The sequence below is a fragment of the Artemia franciscana genome, chromosome 4, assembly GCF_032884065.1.
Source record: "Artemia franciscana chromosome 4, ASM3288406v1, whole genome shotgun sequence".
Classification (NCBI taxonomy): domain Eukaryota; kingdom Metazoa; phylum Arthropoda; class Branchiopoda; order Anostraca; family Artemiidae; genus Artemia; species Artemia franciscana.
In genome coordinates, this window is record NC_088866.1 from 13,010,182 (window position 1) to 13,031,236 (window position 21,055).

The window sequence follows — 21,055 nt, forward strand, 5'->3', positions numbered from 1 at the left end:
ATCCAAACTCTTATTTGTTGTGTAACTGTATTTGTCTCAAACAGTCTTGGAAAGAACTAATAAAATTAAACTGAATATTCGAAATATAATGATATTAACTTCTGAAAGCTCATCACTTCAAAATTTAATTCTGCTCTAATTTTTATGTTTAATTTTCAATGTTGTAATAAGACAAAGGAAGACATGCGTTGGCTAACATAATTCGTTTTCAGTAAAGCGCCAATGACACAGTAAATTTTAGACTTTTACAGTGAGAGAAGGAGGCAAAACCCAAACTCTTGTTTGCAGTGATTATTGTTCATTCCAAACTTGATTTACATATTCAACTTAAGTTTCACTCGTAATAAGACATATTTATTCATTTACATTGGTACCCATTTGTGTTTATTTGCTATGATTGTTTATTTGATTTCTGTTCGTCTTAGGTTTCATTTGTTTTTAACGGTAATTCTTTTATAATTTATTCATCTATATTGGTACTTGTATGTTCTTTTGCTGTGATTGTTTATTTAATTTCTGATCATTTTGGGTTTCATTTAATCTTTAATAGTAATTTCTTGTCGTTTCTAGTTTGAATTTTAACATTTATTTGTATCTGCTGATATAAAGTTTAATATGACCTTTACTTTTCTTTGAAAAACTTCTTTTTCAGATAAATTTTTTTGATTAGTATAGGGAAAAAACAACATATTTACATGAAAAATTAAGATGACGACCACAAGAGTAAGTAGATCAAAAAACTCAAATTCAGGTTAAAAGAGCTACGTTAAAATTCCCTCAAACTTTGAGATATAGAGGTAAACTTCAACTTATGCAGGCCTAAGTGATAATTAAATTCGACTTATCTATTGAATTTACAGATATTGTTCAACTCCTAACGTAATGCTCAAGTGGTCATATGCACTTTACTTAAGGCTTACCAGAACAAAAATGTTTCCCAACCACTATCTGCAGCTGTTTACTATATTTACAAAGGGCACAGCCTCTGGAGAAAAGGCTTTAAGCTATGCAAGTTGCCCCTTGTCCACGTATAGGTTTGTTATTGAGAAAGAGGAGAGGGGTATGTTTGATCTTGAGTCTCCAAAAGGCATAGGGTATTCTGGTAAAATTTTCAGGATATGTTAAGGCGGTATTTAATTCAATCAAAACACAATATTTCCATGCTGGCTGTTGAAAGGGCATATCAGAAGTATCTAAGGAACACCTGAGGGTATAAAAGTTGAAGCTTTTAGGGGATGTTGAAAAGTCATTGAATCGCACCCCCCTCGCTCCACTCACCCTTGGTAGATCCTCCCTCGACACTGATCATAATTTCGAAAAAGCCATTCAGTTTCGGATTGTCATAAGGGTACACAGATCCATAGATCGCGGAGAAAGGGATATAAATTATGCAATTGGCCCATTGTTTTCATAAAGGATTTATGATTAGTAAAAGGGGAGTGTTTGATCGTGGGTGTCTCCAAAAAGGCTGAGGATATTAGGGTGAAACTTCAAGCAATGTCAAGAGGATGTTGAACTAAATCAAAAGACACTATATACACATCCGCGGTTATTAAAAGGTCATCTGCAACATCTTGAGAACAGTTAAGAGTATTACCTTGAAACTTTCCAGGCCACAACTGCGACTGCAACTGTAACTACTTCTGACTACTTGTGACTGCGGATGTGACTAATTGCGACTTTGAACAAATTGCGACTACATGTACCTTTGACTACTTGTGCCCTCGACTATGACTAGTTGTAACTCTGACTGCTTATGACAAGGGACTGTGACTACTTGCATCTGCGACGTCGACAACTTGCGATTGTGAGGGCGACTAAGGCTACTTACGGCTGTAACTGTAATTACTTGTGGCAACGACTGTTTGCTACTGTGACTACCTGCGATTGTGACTGTTTACTACTGTAACAACTTGAGACATTGACACCTTGTGACTCCGACTCATTACTAATTGCAACTGTTAATTTGGCAGCTCGCAGCTACGTGCATTAACCTGAAAATTTCAAGGGATGATAGGGGGTGGGGGTGATAAACTCAGAAAAAAGTTATTACATGTACTCTGGTTGTCAAAACGTGATATATTTAACATTTCAAGAACATTTGGGGAAGGGAATTAATTTGAAAAATTGGAAAATGTTGATGGGATGTTGAACTTAAAGACACTATGTGCATCCCGATTGTCAAGTGGGCGTAGATACATTGTCCCAGGAACAACCAACTTTCTTAAGTCAAAATTCTCAACAAATGTTGATTGTTATGTGGAATTGGGTCAAAAGACACCATATGCATCCAGAATGTCACAATTTCACGTCCACAAAATCTCAAGAACAGGTAAGAGTATTAAGTTGAAACTTTCAGAGAATGTTGAGGAAAAATGCAGAAGTAAATCAAATACAACTATATTCATTCTGGTTGTCAAAAGGACGTATCTGAAATATCCCTGGAATGACTAATGATATTAGTTGAAATTCCAAGTACTAAGGAGGATGCTGAACTAAATCAATAGGTACAATGTGCAATTAGGTTGTCAAAATGTTGTGGGCGATGTCTCAAGAGTAGATGGAAACTCTCAAAGAATATTGGGGGGATGTTGAACTTAATCGAAAGGCATGATACGCATCCTGGCTGTCAAAAGGGTATATCTGCAATATCTCGGGAGTGAATAATAATATTTATTATAAACTTTCAGAGAATCTTAAGGATGATTTTCAAATAAATTAAAAGGCGTCATTTGTGTATATTCTGTCAAAAGGATATGTATATAATACATCAAATATGGCTATGGTAATAAGTTATAACTTTTAGGGATGTTGAGAGAGATAATGAAATCAATCGAAAGACATTATGTGCCTCTAGGCTATTAGAATGATATTTTTCCTAAACCACACCCAACAAACACTTACGCCAAATTCACAAATAAAAGAGTTTAAAGAATCGGAAATGAAGAAAACTGAATGATGTTTCTAAATATAGTCATTCTTTGATTCTATTTTCATTTATAGGTAATATTTTGAACATTCTCGCAGGAGGGTTTATCACCTGGTACTACTCTAGAATTTAAATTAGAATTGCATATTTTAATTCTTAAGCCAAAAATCATAAAAGCCGGAGAAATATTGGTTATATTAACCAGCAATGAATTTTTTGCGATAAATTCGCTGAAAAAAGGAGTTTTTCAAAGAAAAGTAAGAAGACGTATTAAGCTAATAATTCCAATAAAATATAATAAAATTCCAAAAAGAGGATTTATTGATATCAAACTTAAAAAGATCAAAAATTACTGCAAACGGAATTTGGCTGATACGCCTCCCCCTAGCTATAGAAGTTCTGAAGCCCATTAGCTGCATTTTTAATCGCCGTTCAGTGAAAGCAGTTGAACTTACAAAGTTGGGCGTTCAAGTGCTTAATTTTTGTTTTTGCTGTCTGGTTCTAAGCCAGCTTAAGCGCTTCGATGTAGACTTGAGAAGATATGTGATCCCCGTCCTGCACTAGTAACCGGGATCATTACTTTTCCTGAGGCCAAAATAATTTAAATGATATAAAGAATATGAAAATTGGAACTTGGAATGTTACGACGTTGGAAAATGACTATTGTATTGACATTTTGACTGACGAATTCAGACGATTCGAACTGAACTTATTAGGAGTTTCAGAAACTCATGTCCCATGGGTAAGAAGCATGAAATTAGGCGATACAGAATTTGTTTACTCAGACGGGAAAGATGGTGTACATAGACAGTGAGTAGGGCTTATGATAAATAGAAAAGGCTGCTAAGTCTTGTTTAGACTAGGAAGGTATTAATAGTAGAATTCTAATTACTCATTTTATGACTGAAAGTTCAGAGTATCAGTTAGAGTAGTGTATGTGAAACCGACTGACGGATATACTAGTGACTAAGATGGATTCTAATTATAGTTACAGGATCAAACGAACAGGATCCCACGTAGAAATATAATGCTTTAACTGGAAAATTTTAACGCACAGGTCGGTAGAAATAGGGGTAGATGGTATCCTAGCCCAGGTAAATTTGGTGTAGGAAAGGAAAACAGTAATGGCTACAGACTTTTGCAATTTTATATGTATAACAATCTAGTCTTAAACAATACGGTCTTTGGTCATAAAATGACCTATAAGTTACATGGTATCCACGTAACGGTAAGACAGCAAACCTTATTGATTATTTTATGGCAGACCGAAGACTGGCAGGATCGATAAAATATACTAGGGTATATATAGGTGCTATTACTGAAATTAAAAGTAAGGATCACCATCTAGTAGTGTCTAGGGTCAATTTAAAGCTGAAATTTCGGAAGGATAACTACCTCCCGGGTAGTTATTATATTGGCATACTCCAGCATGAGAATTTGAGAGAAATTTACCAGGAATAGCTGAATACTAAACTTAAGAGTTTAAAATTTGATAGTGCGGAAGATGGTTGGAATAATTTTAGAAAAACAATTTGTGAAGTTGCTGATGGTGTCTTAGAGAAAGAAGCTAGGACTGCAGCTATTAATATTAGTGAAAAGACACAATTTTTATGTTTGATTTAACAGTCATTTATTTTTACGCTGATTAAAAATAAGGCTGCTATTCATTTGCATGATTCCCAAACTTTCAATAAAATTACAGAGTTTATCTACTTTTTCTCTGAAAGGCAAGTTCTCTACGCTTAAAATTTCCCAAACAATGATAGACCAATCACAATCTTATTTACAGTATTACTCACTATTCTTTTCTGCATCTGCCTATTTTCTTTATCCCTAAAAGACATGTTAATTTTTGCTTGTTCTTTATATGCCTATCGGTTATTCAATTCAGCCTCTGACCTATAAACTATTTCAGCTCTTCCAAAACTCATTTGATGTCTTTCTGCAACTTTTAGAATTTCAGTATTCCTTTGTCTGACAGCACATTGCATTGAAGTTGAGGGGTGGTTACCTTTACAATTGACAGATTTATATAACGATGTTTTATTTTATAGATGGTTGTTCTTCATTTGACACAGATGAGATGCAGGCTTTCCAGCACATCGTAGACAAATCGTTTCTTTAGCTTGGCAATATTTTTTACATGTTCGTATTTTTGACACTTATGACATTGTAGTAATTGTCTCTTATATTTATGTACAATCCATCTCTTGCTCCCCCAATTAAGACCACTGGAGAAAGGAAGCTATTTTCAAATATTAGCAATAGTCCAAGATTATTTTCCATTTTTTTAGTCTCTCTAATAAATCTTTTTTGCCTTTTGGCCCCTGTTATTGCAACTTTACTATCTGTACTATTTAAAATACCATCCTCTGAAACATCAAGGGGTATTCCCTTTATTATCCCTCTTATTGGGCCACCTCTTCCCTTGAACTCTATTGCCAAACCACACATTTGTCTTTGCTTCCAAATTTTCTCAACTGCCACCTCATTTTTCACAAAAATAACCATTTTCCTTCTTTCAGTAAAAACTTCGAACTCAATGTGTTTTCTTTTAATAGTTCTTTTATGCACTTTGAGAGTCTGAAATCTTCCGTGAATTTTCTTGATTCCTTTTCCTCTTTTACTTCAATGACCATTCCAATCTTGAAAAGTTCTTCTTCTGAGAATTCAAATTCTTTATTGATATTTCATTTTGTTGTTGACACCCACTTTCTCTGATTTGGCTCCATATTTATCATTTTTCTCCCATCTTTTGGAGCATGGGATGGGAGTCCACCATTATTCACTAAATTATACTTTTTTGTTTGAGGTTGTCGACACTCATTATCTGTAGCTTTTCTTTTTCAGCTGATTTGTTGTCAATTTCAGTGTTCCGGCAGTACTTCTTGGTAAGGGTGGATACTCTTGGTAAGGGCTTACTCTTGGTATGGGCTTGGATGTCGCGATTGAATTGGATAATTTAAAAGTATCTAAAATTCTCATTCAATAATTTTATTTAATATTTCTTCCTCCGTTTCAATCAAAACTAAGACTTCTTGGAACTAGTCAAATTTTGCATAATGTCAGATTACCCCATTTTGAATATACTACCAAAGGAGTTACATAAAAATCAAACAAATATCCTACTAGAAAACGTAAATATCTGACAGCCAGCCTTTGAGTGTCTTCATTGCCATCCAAGCCCGGCTCCAAGCCCCCCGCATGCATATCGGGGGCTCCAGCGTCCCGGCTATAACTGGCTTGCAGGATCCAGTCAATATGTGTCTTGATTGAAAATCTTTAGCAGGTTTTCTGGCTGAATGATGTCAATCAAGACGAAGTCTAAGGACAAAGGTGAGCCTGCCTGCCATCAAAAATAGATTTTTATACAAAAAGATGATTAGACCTTCCTCAAGAACGGTAATTAAAAATGCAGCTATTGTATCATTTGTATTTTACTGAGAACAAAACACATTATAAGCCTGTCTAATGCATAATTTAGAAAAATAAAGCACAAATGAGGCATTAGACTAGACTAAATAATCTTCAGAACACAAAAGTACCTCTCTACCCCTAATTAAAAGGTTTTTCTAGGTTTTTGTTTTGTCGAGTATAACTGTAAGTATCAAAATCGGAGTTACACATACTTTTTTCTGAAAAATATCGTTGCGAAAAGTTAAAAACGGCAAACCGGCAACACTGAGTCGTGAAGCCGAAAGTTTGAATTCCTGCATCCCGGATTCCCGGTTAAAATGAACCCGATTTGGACGTTACATATGCCTTGATTGACAGAATATCAGTCTGAATAAAACAATTGCAGCTCATTCAAGAAGACTATATTTATTTTCAAAATGGTAGGAAAATTGATTGTTTTGGTTTGTGAACTAAGCCTAGCCTATACTGTCAATGTTTTGGAAGGCTAATTGGCCTAGACTTAGTGATGATCCTGTCTCTATTATTTATAAGTAAAATTTGTCCAGAAAAAAATCTTAGATGATGGGCATTTTGCTCATGTGAGCCAAGAACACTTCCAGAAATGAACCTAGAGTCTAGAGCTACCCTATATAAAAATAAAAAGTAGGCCTATAGGGTAAAAAACCTTTTATCTGCCTTCCCCAAAAAGGCAGGTAAAAGTTTGGGATCATGTAATTACCCTTACATTGTGTTGTACTGTAGTAAAATAGTGGCAGTCCAAAAAACTCATATCTGTTTTTTGAAATTTTAAAGAAATTTGTTTCTCCCAAAAAGAGGTCTTTTACCCTATCCTGAAGCAAAAATTAGGCTAAAACTTTACTTTCATCACAAGGTGTCTTAAACTGGGCTGCAAAGCAGATAATTTTGGTCAATGTTGGTATTACTTAAACAATTTTCTTGGGTCATGAAACTATTGCTTTTGAGCATCTTTTCTCTCTTGCAATACTACCGCCCTAATGTGCAAATATATAGCCCAAATTTGTTTCTAAACTATTACAGATTCACAATTTCAAATATCTGATCAATGGAAATGATTGCAATTCTTTATGCATAAATACAAGAATATTTGGGCTGGAATACCTCCATAACAGTGAGTTTGCAGTAGTTTTGCAAGAGAGAAAAGATGGTCAAAAAGTTAAAATGCATCTATTAACAATAGTTTCATGACCCAAAACAATTGTTCAGGTAATACCAACATTGACCATAATTTCCATACCATGGCACTTAGAAATGCTAATTCTAGAAGAACATTTATTTCTGGTTAACCCTCCTCCTCCATGGGGCAAACCAAAAATGAGTAAAATGGGCATGGTTTTGAAGCTGAGGGAAAAGGTGAAGCTGTACAATATTAATGAAATTATATCATAGATACTAATTCTAGTCATCACTGGTAATTTCTGTATAGTAGGAAGTTGAAAAACATAATTAAAAAAAGATAGTTGTGATGAAATTTGAACTGGCAAATCAGAGCAATTAGTTAAATATTACAAAAGGTGGACTGTACAATGTCCAATTTTGCTTACAGGCAACATTACCTATAGAGCAAAGAGTATATTAGTCCCTGAGCCCTTGGGCAGTAGGGCAAGATCTGATTGGTTAAGCCTTGCCTGTTATGGTCATGATCTTTCATCATTGTAACTCTATTTTCCCCAGAAATTGCAGTTAGTCATGGGCAAGCTTCTCTGGTGTTAAAAATTCAAAGGGAGGATATTTTATTTTATTTTTAATTTTTTGAATTACTGTATATAGCTACATTCTGATGATTGCATATTTTTTTTATGTAATTATTCATTCATATTGCCCAACTCCAAAATTTACCTTGGCTTGAAAACCCTTCTTAAGTTTTAACGTTGCTCCTTACTTTCAGTTAAAAAAAAAGTTGTTTTTTTATGTAATTTCTGAACACTTTTTAGTTAATCCAAGTTTTGATTTTGGCTCTCCACAGATGAATAATTAAAGCAAAATTTGCATATTTATTTATTTGGCTAAATGGCTTTCCCATAGTTTTGATTGAATGATTTTGCAAAAAAAGGAGGGGAAGGAGGTCCAGTTGCTCTCCAATTTTTGGGTACTTAAAAAGGCAACTAGAACTTTTAGTTTTTACGAACGTTAGTTTTACAAAAGGCAATTGGAGACCATGGAATCAAATGGGGAGGAAGAACGCTCCTGGACTTAGATTATGCTGATGATTTAAGCATATTAGATGAAAGTGTGAGCAAAATGAATTAATTCTTAGAGGTTTTACGAGTTCAGGGTGCTAAAATAGGCTTGAAAATTAATGTTAAGAAGACTAAGTCACTAAGGCTAGGAATAAGTGAAGATGAACAGGTGACATTAGGTAACAAAAAAATTGATCAGGTTGGGAGCTTCAGTTACCTTGGTAGTATTATTAGTAAAGATGGTGGGAGCAGCAAAGATGTTAAAAGTAGAATAGCTAAAGCTCAGGGTGTTTTTTCACAGTTAAAAAAAGTTTGGAAGAATAGAAAGATAAGCCTACAAACCAAGATTAGAATATTGGAAGCTACAGTGATGACAGTGGTCAAATATGGCTCTGAAGCATGGGCACTCCGAAAAGCAGATGAAAATTTACTAGATGTTTTCCAGAGAAATTGCCTACAGATTGTTCTGGGTACCCGGCTGACTGACTGTATTTCAAACAGTAGGTTGTACGAAAAGTGTGGTTCAATCCCGCTTTCTGGGGCTATAATGAAAGAAAGGTTGAGATGGCTAGGCCACATTCTACGGATGAAGGATGACAGATTACCAAAGATTGTCCTTTTTGGCCAACCGTCTGGGGCTACACGGAAAGCAGGTTGTCCTTGTCTGGGTTGGGAGGATGTCATAAATAAAGATTTAAAGGAAATGGGAACTTCCTGGGAGAGTGTAAAGAGTTAGGCTTTAAATAGATTAGGTTGGAGGAGGAGCGTGCGTAGCTGTGTTGGCCTCAGGCGGCTTGGTGCTGCAGTGAGTTATTAGTAGTAGTAGTAGTAGTAGTTTCATTAGTAAAAGATATAAGTAACTTACGAATTAGCTTACGTAACAAACTTCTATGTTCGTATGTTTTTATTACGTATGTAAGAAGGTTCGCCCACTCGTCAATAACTGTTTGCATTACAGCTTAAATTTTGTCCCGTGAATCACAAAGGCCGTAGAATAAATAGTTGAAATTACTAAAAATCCCTTAGTGTAAAGAGTGAGGTATTAGGAGGAGGTGAATCCCTTATATGCGTAATATTTTCTGTTTGTTTTAAGTTTTAATGCTACTCTATACTTCCAGTTGAAAAAACTTTTTCATATTTATTTTCTCATTGTTTTTTTAAATAATGCTAGAAAATGCTGCGCCCCTTTATGGAAATCTTCTTCCCCCATGACAAATTTCTCCATGGAAAATCTCCCCCACACGGCCCCATCTTCTCAACCCCCCTCCCAACCAAAAAATCCCCCTGAAAACGTCTCTATATTTCCCAATAACCATTAATATATGCAAACAATGGTCAAAATTTGCAACTTGCAGCCCCTCCCACGGGGACTGTGGGGGAGTAAATCGTCCCCAAAGACATAGCTATAAGGTTTTTCGACTATGCTGAATAAAATGACTATCTCAGAATTTTGATCCGACTACTTTGGGAAAAAAATGAGCGTGGGAGGGGGCCCAGATGCCCTCCGATTTTTTGGTCACTTAAAAAGGGCATTAGAACTTTTCATTTCCGTTCGAATGAGCCCTCTCGCAAAACTGTAGGACCACTGGGTCGATACAATCACCCCTGGGAAAAAGAAAAAAAAAACAAACAAATAAACACGCATCCGTGATTTGTCTTCTGGCAAAAAATACAAAATTCCACATTTTTGTAGATAGGATCTTGGAACTTGTACAATAGGGTTCCCTGATACTCTGAATCTGATGGTGTGATTTTCATTAAGATTCTATGACTTTTAGGGGGTGTTTCACCCTATTTTCTAAAATAGGGCAGATTTTCTCATGCTCGTAACTTCTGATGGGTAAGATTAAACTTGATGAAACTTATATATTTAAAATCAACATTAAAATGTGATTCTTTTGATGTAACTATTGGTATCAAATTTCCGTATTTTAGAGTTTTGGTTACTATTGAGCCGGGTCGCTCCTTACTACAGTTCGTTGCCACGAACTGTTTGAAAAAAAAAAAAAAACAACAAGAAGGTATAAAATATTGTTCTTCTTCATGAAATAGACTATGTAAAAAATGAACAGAAATTGATTTTAAATTTTCGTTTTTAAATCCTTGCCCTGGGGCAAGGTTTGTGAGTTATGCCCTAGGGGCATACAAGCTTTTATGGAATGAGTGGTTGCTTAAACTTTGGATAGGGCTTATTTGATTGGACATTGCAAGTTTTAGTGCTCTTTTTAAGAGTCAAAAGTGAATGAAAGGTAACCATCGCCCCTTCCCAACACCCATGATTTTCCCAAACAAACATACAATCAAAATTTTCAGACATCTATTTTATTCAGCACTATTAAAAGATCCAGTAATTATGCCTTCGTGGCTTTCAGCCCCCCACAGTCCCTACGGCAAGAGCTCTAAGTTAGGTAATTTTTTCACTGCTTATGTATAGTACATGTTATTGAGAAAGGTATGCAAGTTTGACCTTTACTTTCCAAACTATATTTTTAATAGCACAACCATTTTCTTATTTATTATTCTATATTAAACTCTAACCTATTGACAGGAAAAAAAGAGTCTGGCTTTTCTAATAAATAGTGTGAATATTGATAGTGAGCTGTATATGTATCCATTTTCAGGCAAGTTGAGGTTAAGTGAAGCAATTATAGTCTTTGGGGATGACAAACCCCCTTATGGCCCTCACAGAAAGGGCTTTAAGATATACTTATTGCCCATTGTTAACATTTAAAATTTTTCCAAAGACGATGGTCATATAGACTTCAGAGACAGCTCACTAAATATAAAACTAAAATTCTAGCTCCCTTTTTAAAAGTCAAGAGTGATCAGATGGCAACCAACCCTCCCCCCCCCCCCAGTCCTTTTTCCACAAATGCTTCTGACCAAAATTTTGAGATAGCCATTTATGAGTATAAAATTCAGACATGGCTCATTCAATTGGAAATCAAAAGTTCTAGTATTATTTTTTAAAGTCAAAAGTAATAGAAAGGCAACTAGCCTCCCCCCCCCCCATTTTTCTTCTTCTGCAAATGCATCCAATAGAAATTTTGAGGCAGCCCTTTTCTCCAAGATAGTCTAAGCAGCATATAACAAGACCTTTGGGGTTGAAACTACCCCTCAGAACCTGGAGACTAGGGTTGTAAGTTATGCCCCAAAGTCATATAAGGTTTTTATGGAAGGAGTAGTTGTATAAACTTTAGAGGAGGCTTATTTAATTAGAAATTGAAAGTTCCAGAGTCAAAAGTGATAGAGGGCAACAAGCCCCCCTCCATGGCACCTTCTTTTACCCAAACATATCTGATCAAAATTGAGAGCTAGCCAGTTTGTTAAAAATAGACTTAGTTAAGACCCAAAGACTTAGTTACTGGACTTTTCAAATATGCTTACAAAATGCCTATCTCAAAATTTTAATTAGATGTGTTTAGGGAAACGATGGGTATGGAGTGGGGGGGGGGGCTGGTTGCCCTCCAATCACTTTCTACTATTAAAAAGAGCACTATAACTTTTGATTTTCAATCCAATGAGCTTCCTCCAAAGTTTATGCAACCACCCTTTTTATAAAAAAGTCATATACCCCAGGGCATAACTTACAACCCTTTGCATGAGAGCTATGGTGAGGGGGTATTCTTTAAAAGCATAAATATTGGATCTTTCAACTAATGTGAACAAAATGGCTGTCTAAAATTTTTTAATTGGATGGACTTGAGGAAATAATGGGCATGAAGGGGGGTGGCTGGTTGCCCTCCACTCATTTCTGGCCATTAAAAAGGGCACTAGAACTTCCAATCCAACGAGGCCTTTCTGAAGTTAATGCGACCAAATGTTCCATAAAAACCTTATATCCCCCTTATTACTTACAACCCTTGCCCTTAGAGTTCTGTGGGGGGGGTAATCTTCAAAGACATAATTACTGGACGTTTCAACTCCAAATGGCTATCTTAAGATTCTGATTGGATGTATTTAAGGAAATGATGGACATGGGGGGCTGGGTCCCTCTAATCACTTTTGACTATTAAAAAGGGCACTAGAACTTGCAATTTCCAATCAAATGAGGCCTTTTTGAAGTTTCTACAACAACTCCTTCAATACGAGGTGTACTGGTCTTAAAAAAATAATAATAACATCACAGGCAGGCAATAGCACTTTCTACGTAAAGAGTGATGTGGCACAATGTGTTCATCTTTTTCTTAAGACCAGGACCGTTTGTGTAGAAGGAGTTGCCATAGAAACTTCAAAAGAGGCTTATTTGATTAGAAATTGTATGGGCTAGTGTCCTCTTTAATATTTGAAAGTGATTGGAGGACAACCAGACTCCTCCCCATGCCTATCTTTTCCCCCAAACACATCCAATCAAAATTTTGATATAGCCATTTTGTTCAGTGTAGTGGAAAAGTCCAAAAATTAAGACTTATAAATAAGGACGTCACCGCCCCCCCCCTACAGCTCTCAGGACAAGGGTTGTAAGTTATGCCCTGGGGCTATAAGGTTTTTATAGAAAGGATAGCTGTAAACACTTTTAAGGGGGCTCATTAGACTGGTAATCGGAAGTTCTAGTGTCCTTTTTAAGATTAAAAAAGATTGGAGGGTAGCTGCCCCCTGTTCTTTTGGTTTTAGGTCAGGGTACTTTGTATAGAAAGAGTTGTTGTAAAAGCTTTGAAATGGGCTCATTTGGTTGGAAATTGAATTGGCTAGTGTCCATTTAATAGTTGAAAGTGATTGGAGGGTAACCAGCCGTCCCCCATGCCTATCATTTCCCCAAATATATCCAATCAAAATTTTGAGATAGCAATATTGTTCATTGTAGTTGAAAGGTCCTGTAATTATGTCTGAAAATGAAACCGATCCATAGCCCTCAGGGCAAGGGCTGTAAATTATGCCCCAGGGACATATAAGTTTCCTATGGATAGGTTGGTTGCATAAACTTCGGAGGGGAATCATTGGATTGGAAATCAGAAGGTCTAGTGCTGTTTAAAGAGTCAAATGATCAGAGGGTAACTAGGCCCTCCCCTCTTATGGTTTATTTTCCCCAAATGCATCCTGTAAAAATTTTAAGCTAGCCATTTGTTTGAAAATAGTCCAAGGTTCACATAACACGGCATTTGGGGTTGACACAACCCCCCAGAGTCTGGGACAAAGGTTTAAGTTATGCCCCGGGGGCATATAAGCTTTTTTATGGAAGGGGGGATTGTTTGAACTTTAGAGGAGGGTCATTAGATTGGAAAATCTATTTCCCTTTTAAGAGTTAAAATGATGGAGGGCAATTACCCCCCCCCCTTCCTGTCACCATCTTTTCCCAATTTCATCCAATAATAATTGTGAAATAGCCATTTTGTTCAAAATAGTCTAAAGAACATAATAGTGCCTTCAGGGCAGACACAACCCTCCTGAGCGCAGGGGCAAAGGTTGTATCTTCTGTCCCTGGCATATAAGGTTTTTATGAAATGGATGGCTTTGGATTGGATGGGGCTTCTTTGATTGGAAGTTGGAAGATCTAGTGTCCTTTTTAAGAGTCAAAAGTGAATGGAGGGCAACTAGCCCCTCCCCAAAAGCCTATCATTCCCCAAAACACATCCAATCAAAATTTTAAGAGAACCATTTTGTTCGGCATTGTTGAAAGGTCCAGTAAATATGTCTTTAGGGATGTCAACCTTCCCACAGTCCCCAGGTTAAGGGCTGTTAGTTAGGCAATTCATTCATTGTTTACATATAGCATATGCTATTGAGAAAGGTATGCATAGTTGAACTTTATTTACCAAGAGTACGAAGGGAATTCTGGCGAGCCTTTCAGAGAATGTTGATGGGAGTGCTGAACCAAATAAAAATGCTGCATGTGTATACTGATTGTCAAAAGGACATAACCCATGTTTGACCAGGTATATTAATTTGGAACCCTCAGGAAATGACAAGGGAGATGATCAGAAAGAGAATATTTGCATGCTACCACTACTACTACAACTAACGCTACTGTTACCACTACTACTACTACTATCACACTATTGCATTTGCAATATTAAGGGAAATTTTGAATCAAATCAAAAGACGCTATGTGCATCCTCACTTTCAAAAAAGTGTATCTCAAGAATCGATTTGGTTGTAAAGTTTGAGCTTTTAGAGAATGCTAAAAGGGGAAAATCAATTAACCAAAAGGCAATATGGGCACACTACAACTAATACTTCTACCACTGCTACATTTATCACTACTGCTATTGCAGGTAATTGTAAAGGCAATACGTTAATAGTAAAGGCAATACGTTAATACTACTAGTACTACCCCTATTTCTGTCATTCTACTATGACTGCTTACAACTATGCCTAAGGGTATGAAGGTGAAATTTTCAAGGATTTTTTTAGGGGGAGTTCAATTTAATCAAAACACGTTGTCTGTATGCAGGTTGTCAAAAGGGCATAACAACAATATCTTATGACAGATGGTGCCTGAAGTTGGAACTAACAGTGCTTGTTGTTTAGGATGTTGACTAACCAGAAAAAATTTAATTGCATCCTATTGCTACTGCTTCTACTCATACTACTATTGCTGCTACTACTACTACCACTACTACATAATTTGTACTTTACTGAAAAAAAAAATGTTCGTGGATTGTCAATTTAATAATATATATATATATATATATATATATATATATATATATATATATATATATATATATATATATATATATATATATATATATATATATATATATATATATACTGATATTTATTCCTTAAAGTTTCTGAATTTTCTAATTTATTAATATAAAAAAAGTGAAAACATTTAAAGTATATTTTTTTTGGCAGCATAGTGCAAATTATTTTCTGGTCTTGAGAAAGTATGAGGGTTGTCAGCACTACTCTTTTTGCTCGGTTAATTTTTTGCTCGTTTTGAGTTTGATATGGTTATTGTGGTAATTTCTCTTTGTTTTGGGTTTCATTTATTTGTTGATGGTGATTTTTGTTAGTTTATGCTTGGAAGATTATCCAGGCACTAGAAGACGGGGGGGGGGGGGAGAGATGATGACTTTGTTCGCAGTGGTATCAATTTGTGCCCCCCCCCTTCCCCCATAGTTGTTTGCCCGCACCCTAGATTTGGAAAAAAACCGTTTTTGGGGGATAATTTAATTAAAAATGCCTTTTCGATGGTATTTTCATTGAAAAATAACAAATTTGTCTTTCCCTTTGTTTTTTTAAAACACATCCCTCTTAATTTCCATAAATTGACACCACTGTTGAGATGGATAAACTAGATAACTAGATAACTAGATAAACTAGATAAACTAGAAGCTAAACTAGAAGATAAACTAGAAGAAGATAAACTAGAAGCAAAACTAAAAATATAATAAACAGGAAGTTAACAGTAGTATCTATTATATTTGGAAAAAATATTGAATAGGAGATCAAATTGTATTACTCTTTGTTATTAGGCCTATAGTGTTTAATTCAGAAAAAAAGATTCTTTACCAAGATTACCAAAACGTTAAGAAATTATTCTAGAGTTTAATTCCCTCCCTATCCTGGGGAGGTTTCGAAATATCTATCCCTCCCCTCTCCAAAAGGCAACCCTCTTTGATGAACTTATACAAAGTTTGTGCTGTGAAAATGGAAGTTTCAGGATTAGCTTTGTGATAGAAATAAGGGTAATTTTGATGTAAGATTCCTTTTAAGAACTAGGTATAGTAACAAAAAAAGAGTGATAACCTACTATTTGACTCTACAGTAAACGCTTTCAAAATAAAATGTTAACTACTGTGACAATTGAATTAGAGCCCTCCCCTCCACCAAATGTCTAGATACGATTTTAGACTATATAGAAAAGTTTAGATTTTTTGTATTATTATGGAACTTGGTATTTACCAAGTGACATAGAGCGATCGCAAATTCTGTCGGTCTGTCTGTCTGTCTGTACTGTTTTTGCTAGTTTAGGCACTTCCAGATAAGCTAGGACGATGAAATTTGGCAGGTGTATCAGGGAGCAGACCAGATCAAATTAGAAATAGTCGTTTCCCCGATTCGGTCATCTGGAGGGAGTGGGGAAGGGGGGCAGTCAATTCGGAAAAATTAGAAAAAATGAGGGATTTTCAACTTACGAATGGGTGATCGACTCTTAATGAAATTTGAAATTTAGAAGGATATCGTGCCTCAGAGCCTTTATTTTAAATCCTGATGGATCTGATGATATTGGGGGGAGTTGAAGGGAGAACCTAAAATTTTGGAAAACGCTTTGAGTGGAGGAATCGGGATGAAATTTTGTGGGAAAAATAAGCACAAATCCTCGATACGTGATTAACATAACTAGATTGGATCCGCTCTCTCTATCTGGAGGAGTGGGGGGAGGGTTAATTAAAAAATTAGGAAAATAAGGTATTTTTAACTTACGAAGAAGTGATTGAATCTTAATGAAATTTCATATTTAGATGGACCTCGTAATTTAGATCTCAAATTTTAAATCATGACCAGATCTGGTGACAGTAGGGGAGTTGGAGGGGGAAACCGGAAATCCTGGAAAACGTGAAAATCGAGTTATCTTTACCTTACGAATGGGTGATCGGATCTTAATGAAACTTAACATATAGAAAGACCTTACGTCTCAGATGCTCCATTTTCAATCCGAATCGGATCTGGGGACATCGGGCTGGAGGGGGAAATAGAAATCTTGGAAAAGCTTAGAGTGGAGAGATCGGGATGAAACTTGATGGGAAGAATAAGCACAAGTTCCAGATACGTGCTTGACATAATTGGAATGTATCCGCTCTCTTTGGGGGAGTTGGAGAGAGATTCCAGTGCTTTGGCGAGTTTGAATTACTCCGAAATTACTGCGTATATGAAAGGAACTGTTCCCTCCTCAACTCCCCGCTCTTTACGCTAAAGTTTTTTATTGTTTTGAAAAGTAGAGTTGAGAGAAAGCGTCAAAATTTAGCGTAAAGAGTGGGATGCTGAGAATGGAACAGTCCCTTTCATATAAGGAGTAATTTCTGTTCGTTTTAAGTTTTAATATCGCTCCTTACTTTCAGTTAAAAAAAACTCGTTTTTTTTTTATTTAATATCATACAAGTACCCTAATAACTACCATTATACTTGTGTGATATAGCCTTGTGCTATATACAAAGAATTGCTGATTTTGTTGGTTGGTATTATTATTTGTGATTTGGATGCCATTTTACTGTATGATATTTCTTTTTGGCTTAAAGACTGTAACAACAAATTATAATTTGACTACATTCAGAAAACCTTCGTTTGTTAGATTTCAGCATTGTTTCAATCTTAATGGAATTTTAGCCATCCCCCTTATTGCTTGGATATAGACCTAGGACGTATCCCAAGAAATTTTACTCAAATGTCATCATTACTTGGCTCATAATGTCAATTTGAAAAGAAAAATCAGCAAACTCTTGGATATAGCAAAGAGCTATGTCCACGCATTAAAAGGGGCGGGGGTGGCTGTCATTGGTATATATTAGTTTACTACTTCATAAACCAGTGCTTGACAAGATAGTACGATAATAGATTTGTAGAATATATTTTTTTTCTGGGGGGGGGGGGGAGTTTCACACCAAATTTCCAGGTGTCACTAAGTTTAATAAGGGTCAGTCTTTAGCGCTGTTATATTAATCAAGGCAATCAGAACAGCCACATAGTACCCTCCCACATGTGGAATAGATTGCATTAATTTGTCCCCTGTTGTATGGTGATGATATTCTGTTGGTTTTAGATAACTGAGTACCAATTTTGAATTTAGTATGTTGCAATAACATCTATGGGAGGTAGGATCAGTTAGTCACACCTTCAAAGACAGACTCATTATTAGTATTTAATAATGGTTTGTAGCTTAATTGAATTAGGGTGGGGCTACGAGAAGTTTTTAATTCAGAATCTATTGAGTACCTTGGGGTATCCTTCACCAAACACCTAAAGCTATGCAAGAATTGGTACTGTTGGCTGAAAATCCGAGAGAAAATTCGTATTGAAAAATAGCACCATCTAAAAAAAAATTAAATAAACCTGTAGGAAAAAAAAGGAAAAACAAAACCAAAATAAGTAGGCAAAAGTAAAAGTACTACCTTTTTAAAACCTATTAATAAGTCATTATTTTGAAGAAAGCAAACACCTAAAGCTATGCAAGAATTGGTACTGTTGGCTGAACTGGATGAACCTATGACCTTCAAGTTAAACTGAAAGGTTTTTGATAAGCAAACACTTGCTAAACTTTGCTTCATGTGCACTGTTTGCATCTCATGAATTTTTCATTGTTATATATTAACAGCAATTTATTTATGGATAGAAAACACAACAAGTTAATAAATTTTTAATATGAAATCCCTTCTGAGGTTGACAAACTTTTTCTTTTTTCTAAATTGTAGCCTAGTACAAACTATACAATCAAAGTAAAGTTTTTCAAACTTTCATTCCAGTTACCTGGTGAAATATAGAATTCTCTTTTTTTGAAATAATACTAGAAGGAATTATAAAATCAGAAGCAAAATCTGGCTTTTTTGTACACAATTTTTGTGTAAGTGTAATTCGTAGAAATAATAACTATTGCTGAAATGTTTCTTTTTTATCATAAAACATAATCAAAATGGATTTTATCTGGAACAAAAATGCTTAAATTGTTTTATTAATAATATGTTTTTTGGAAAACCAAAATTTCACAACTTTTATTAATAAAACAATTTTTTTTTTACATCTCCTTCTGGAATTATTGATGAATGGTTCTGATTTTTATATCAATTTAGTGTAGCTTTCAGTATTTAGAACTGTTTTTTGACTGCTTTTGTTTTGTACAGTGGTGTGTTCTACTTTGGAAAAATACAAATGACGCAACAACAATGTTTTTCTTCATAAAAATCAGAATTTTTAAATTTGTCAGTGCCTTCACTTTATGATACTATATATTGCTTGAACATTACTAGACCTTAAGTTAAACTATCACTATTAAAAAGCACAATGACGTTTTTACTGGTGAATATATGCTATTTCACATTTGTTGCTTTTAATAAACTCCAGAAGTTGTTGTGCTGTTTGAAAAAAAAACTTTCAAAAGTAAATGCACATCTTAAATAAGGGTGTGGGAAAGTGTCTTCAAGTAGAAGCTCAACCCCTTCCTGGACGCTGACTTTTTGATGAAAATAGAAATTTTTTTTGATGCTAGGTAAATAAATGTTAGAAAAAATATATCTAAACCCAGAGGGAGGGTTTAAGAAGATGTAACATGTATTAAGCTTATGTAGTCTTGTTCTTAGTAATGACAGTTGAAAGAGATTTAATTGAGTGTAATTGGTAACTTGATGGAATGTAACAATGTTTTCTGGCTACATAAAGGTCAATGGTTAAAAATTTTGTCTAATAAAAGGAGAAGTAACCATGTTTTAACCATTCTTCCTTCACAGGAATTACTCAACTATAGATAACGTTAGAATTAGATCAGCTGACGCATCAATTATTTTGCCATTTTTGATAGTAGCTTCGTTAGTAGGGTTTTGCTACCTGGAGAGATAGGTTCAATTTTGGTTGAAAGGACGGCGAATTTAGATGAAAGGTTTTAAACTAATACTAATGTAGAAATATTTGTATTAAGACACATTGGGTAAGTTTAGATTTTTGTTGAACTTAACATAGTAATTACAAAAGAATAATCCCATTCAACTATTTAAATCTGCTGGTCCCTTTTCATTAGCTATCACTAACGGTTTTATATCATGTACAACCTTAGACAAGGTTGTTGTTGAGGACACTCGGCGCGCACAAATACATGTAGTTTTGTTACACCTCAACTCCTTTCCAACCCTGATTTATCTAAAATTCTATTCAACATACCTTTGTTTAATTAAACCCCAAGTAGCTCAACCTTCATTCAACTTAGTTCAATTTTAATCAACCCCATTTAACTGAAACCCCATTCAACTCAGCCTTTCCTCATGCAAATCAACTTTGGTTTAAGTGAGCCCTGATTAATTGAATAATGTAACTGAACTGCTAACCTTTTGTTTGCTGAAAATTTGACTTAAATGAGATTATCTCCTTTTTTTAGTTAAGTATTATGTAAGTGTAGTCTGTTTTATGCTCATGAAGGGACTTATGGATATAAATTTCAAGCAAATTGAACACAGAAAGTTTTCAGCATATCTTTTAGCCCTGGAGAAAATTAGTCCCCCTCGATAATCAAATACTAGTTAATTAAATTATCAAATTTAATGAAATATCAATGTGAGCTGAATAAGGTTGATTGTCACCAGGTTAAGCTGAATGTAGTTTAGTTGCGTGGGATTGGGTTGATTGGAGTATTGGGTCAAATGGGGTTGAAGTGATGTTGACTCAGTTAATGGGGTAGAGTTGCATTGGGTTGAGTTGGATGAGCATTGAGTTAAAATAGTTGTGTCACATGGTACAACTCGAAAAAATTGTGTAAAATAGTCAACATCTATGGAGAATATAAGAGTAATAAATCTCGAGATTTCAAATAAACATCTCAAAATGTATGGAAAAGGGCACAGGTAATAAGAGATTCTCCTGTATA

At 35.2% G+C, this 21,055-nt stretch overlaps 1 protein-coding gene across 1 annotated transcript in view; it reads left to right on the forward strand.

Annotated features, from left to right (window-relative positions):
• Positions 1 to 6,612: 6,612 nt before the first annotated feature.
• The window catches only part of LOC136026016 (DNA replication ATP-dependent helicase/nuclease DNA2-like), a 107,973-nt gene continuing 93,530 nt past the window's right edge, over positions 6,613 to 21,055 (forward strand). The window contains exon 1 of the mRNA XM_065702166.1: positions 6,613 to 6,765. Coding sequence (XP_065558238.1) covers positions 6,763 to 6,765 — 3 coding nt within the window. The 5' untranslated portion in view covers positions 6,613 to 6,762. The remainder of the gene's footprint in view (positions 6,766 to 21,055) is intronic.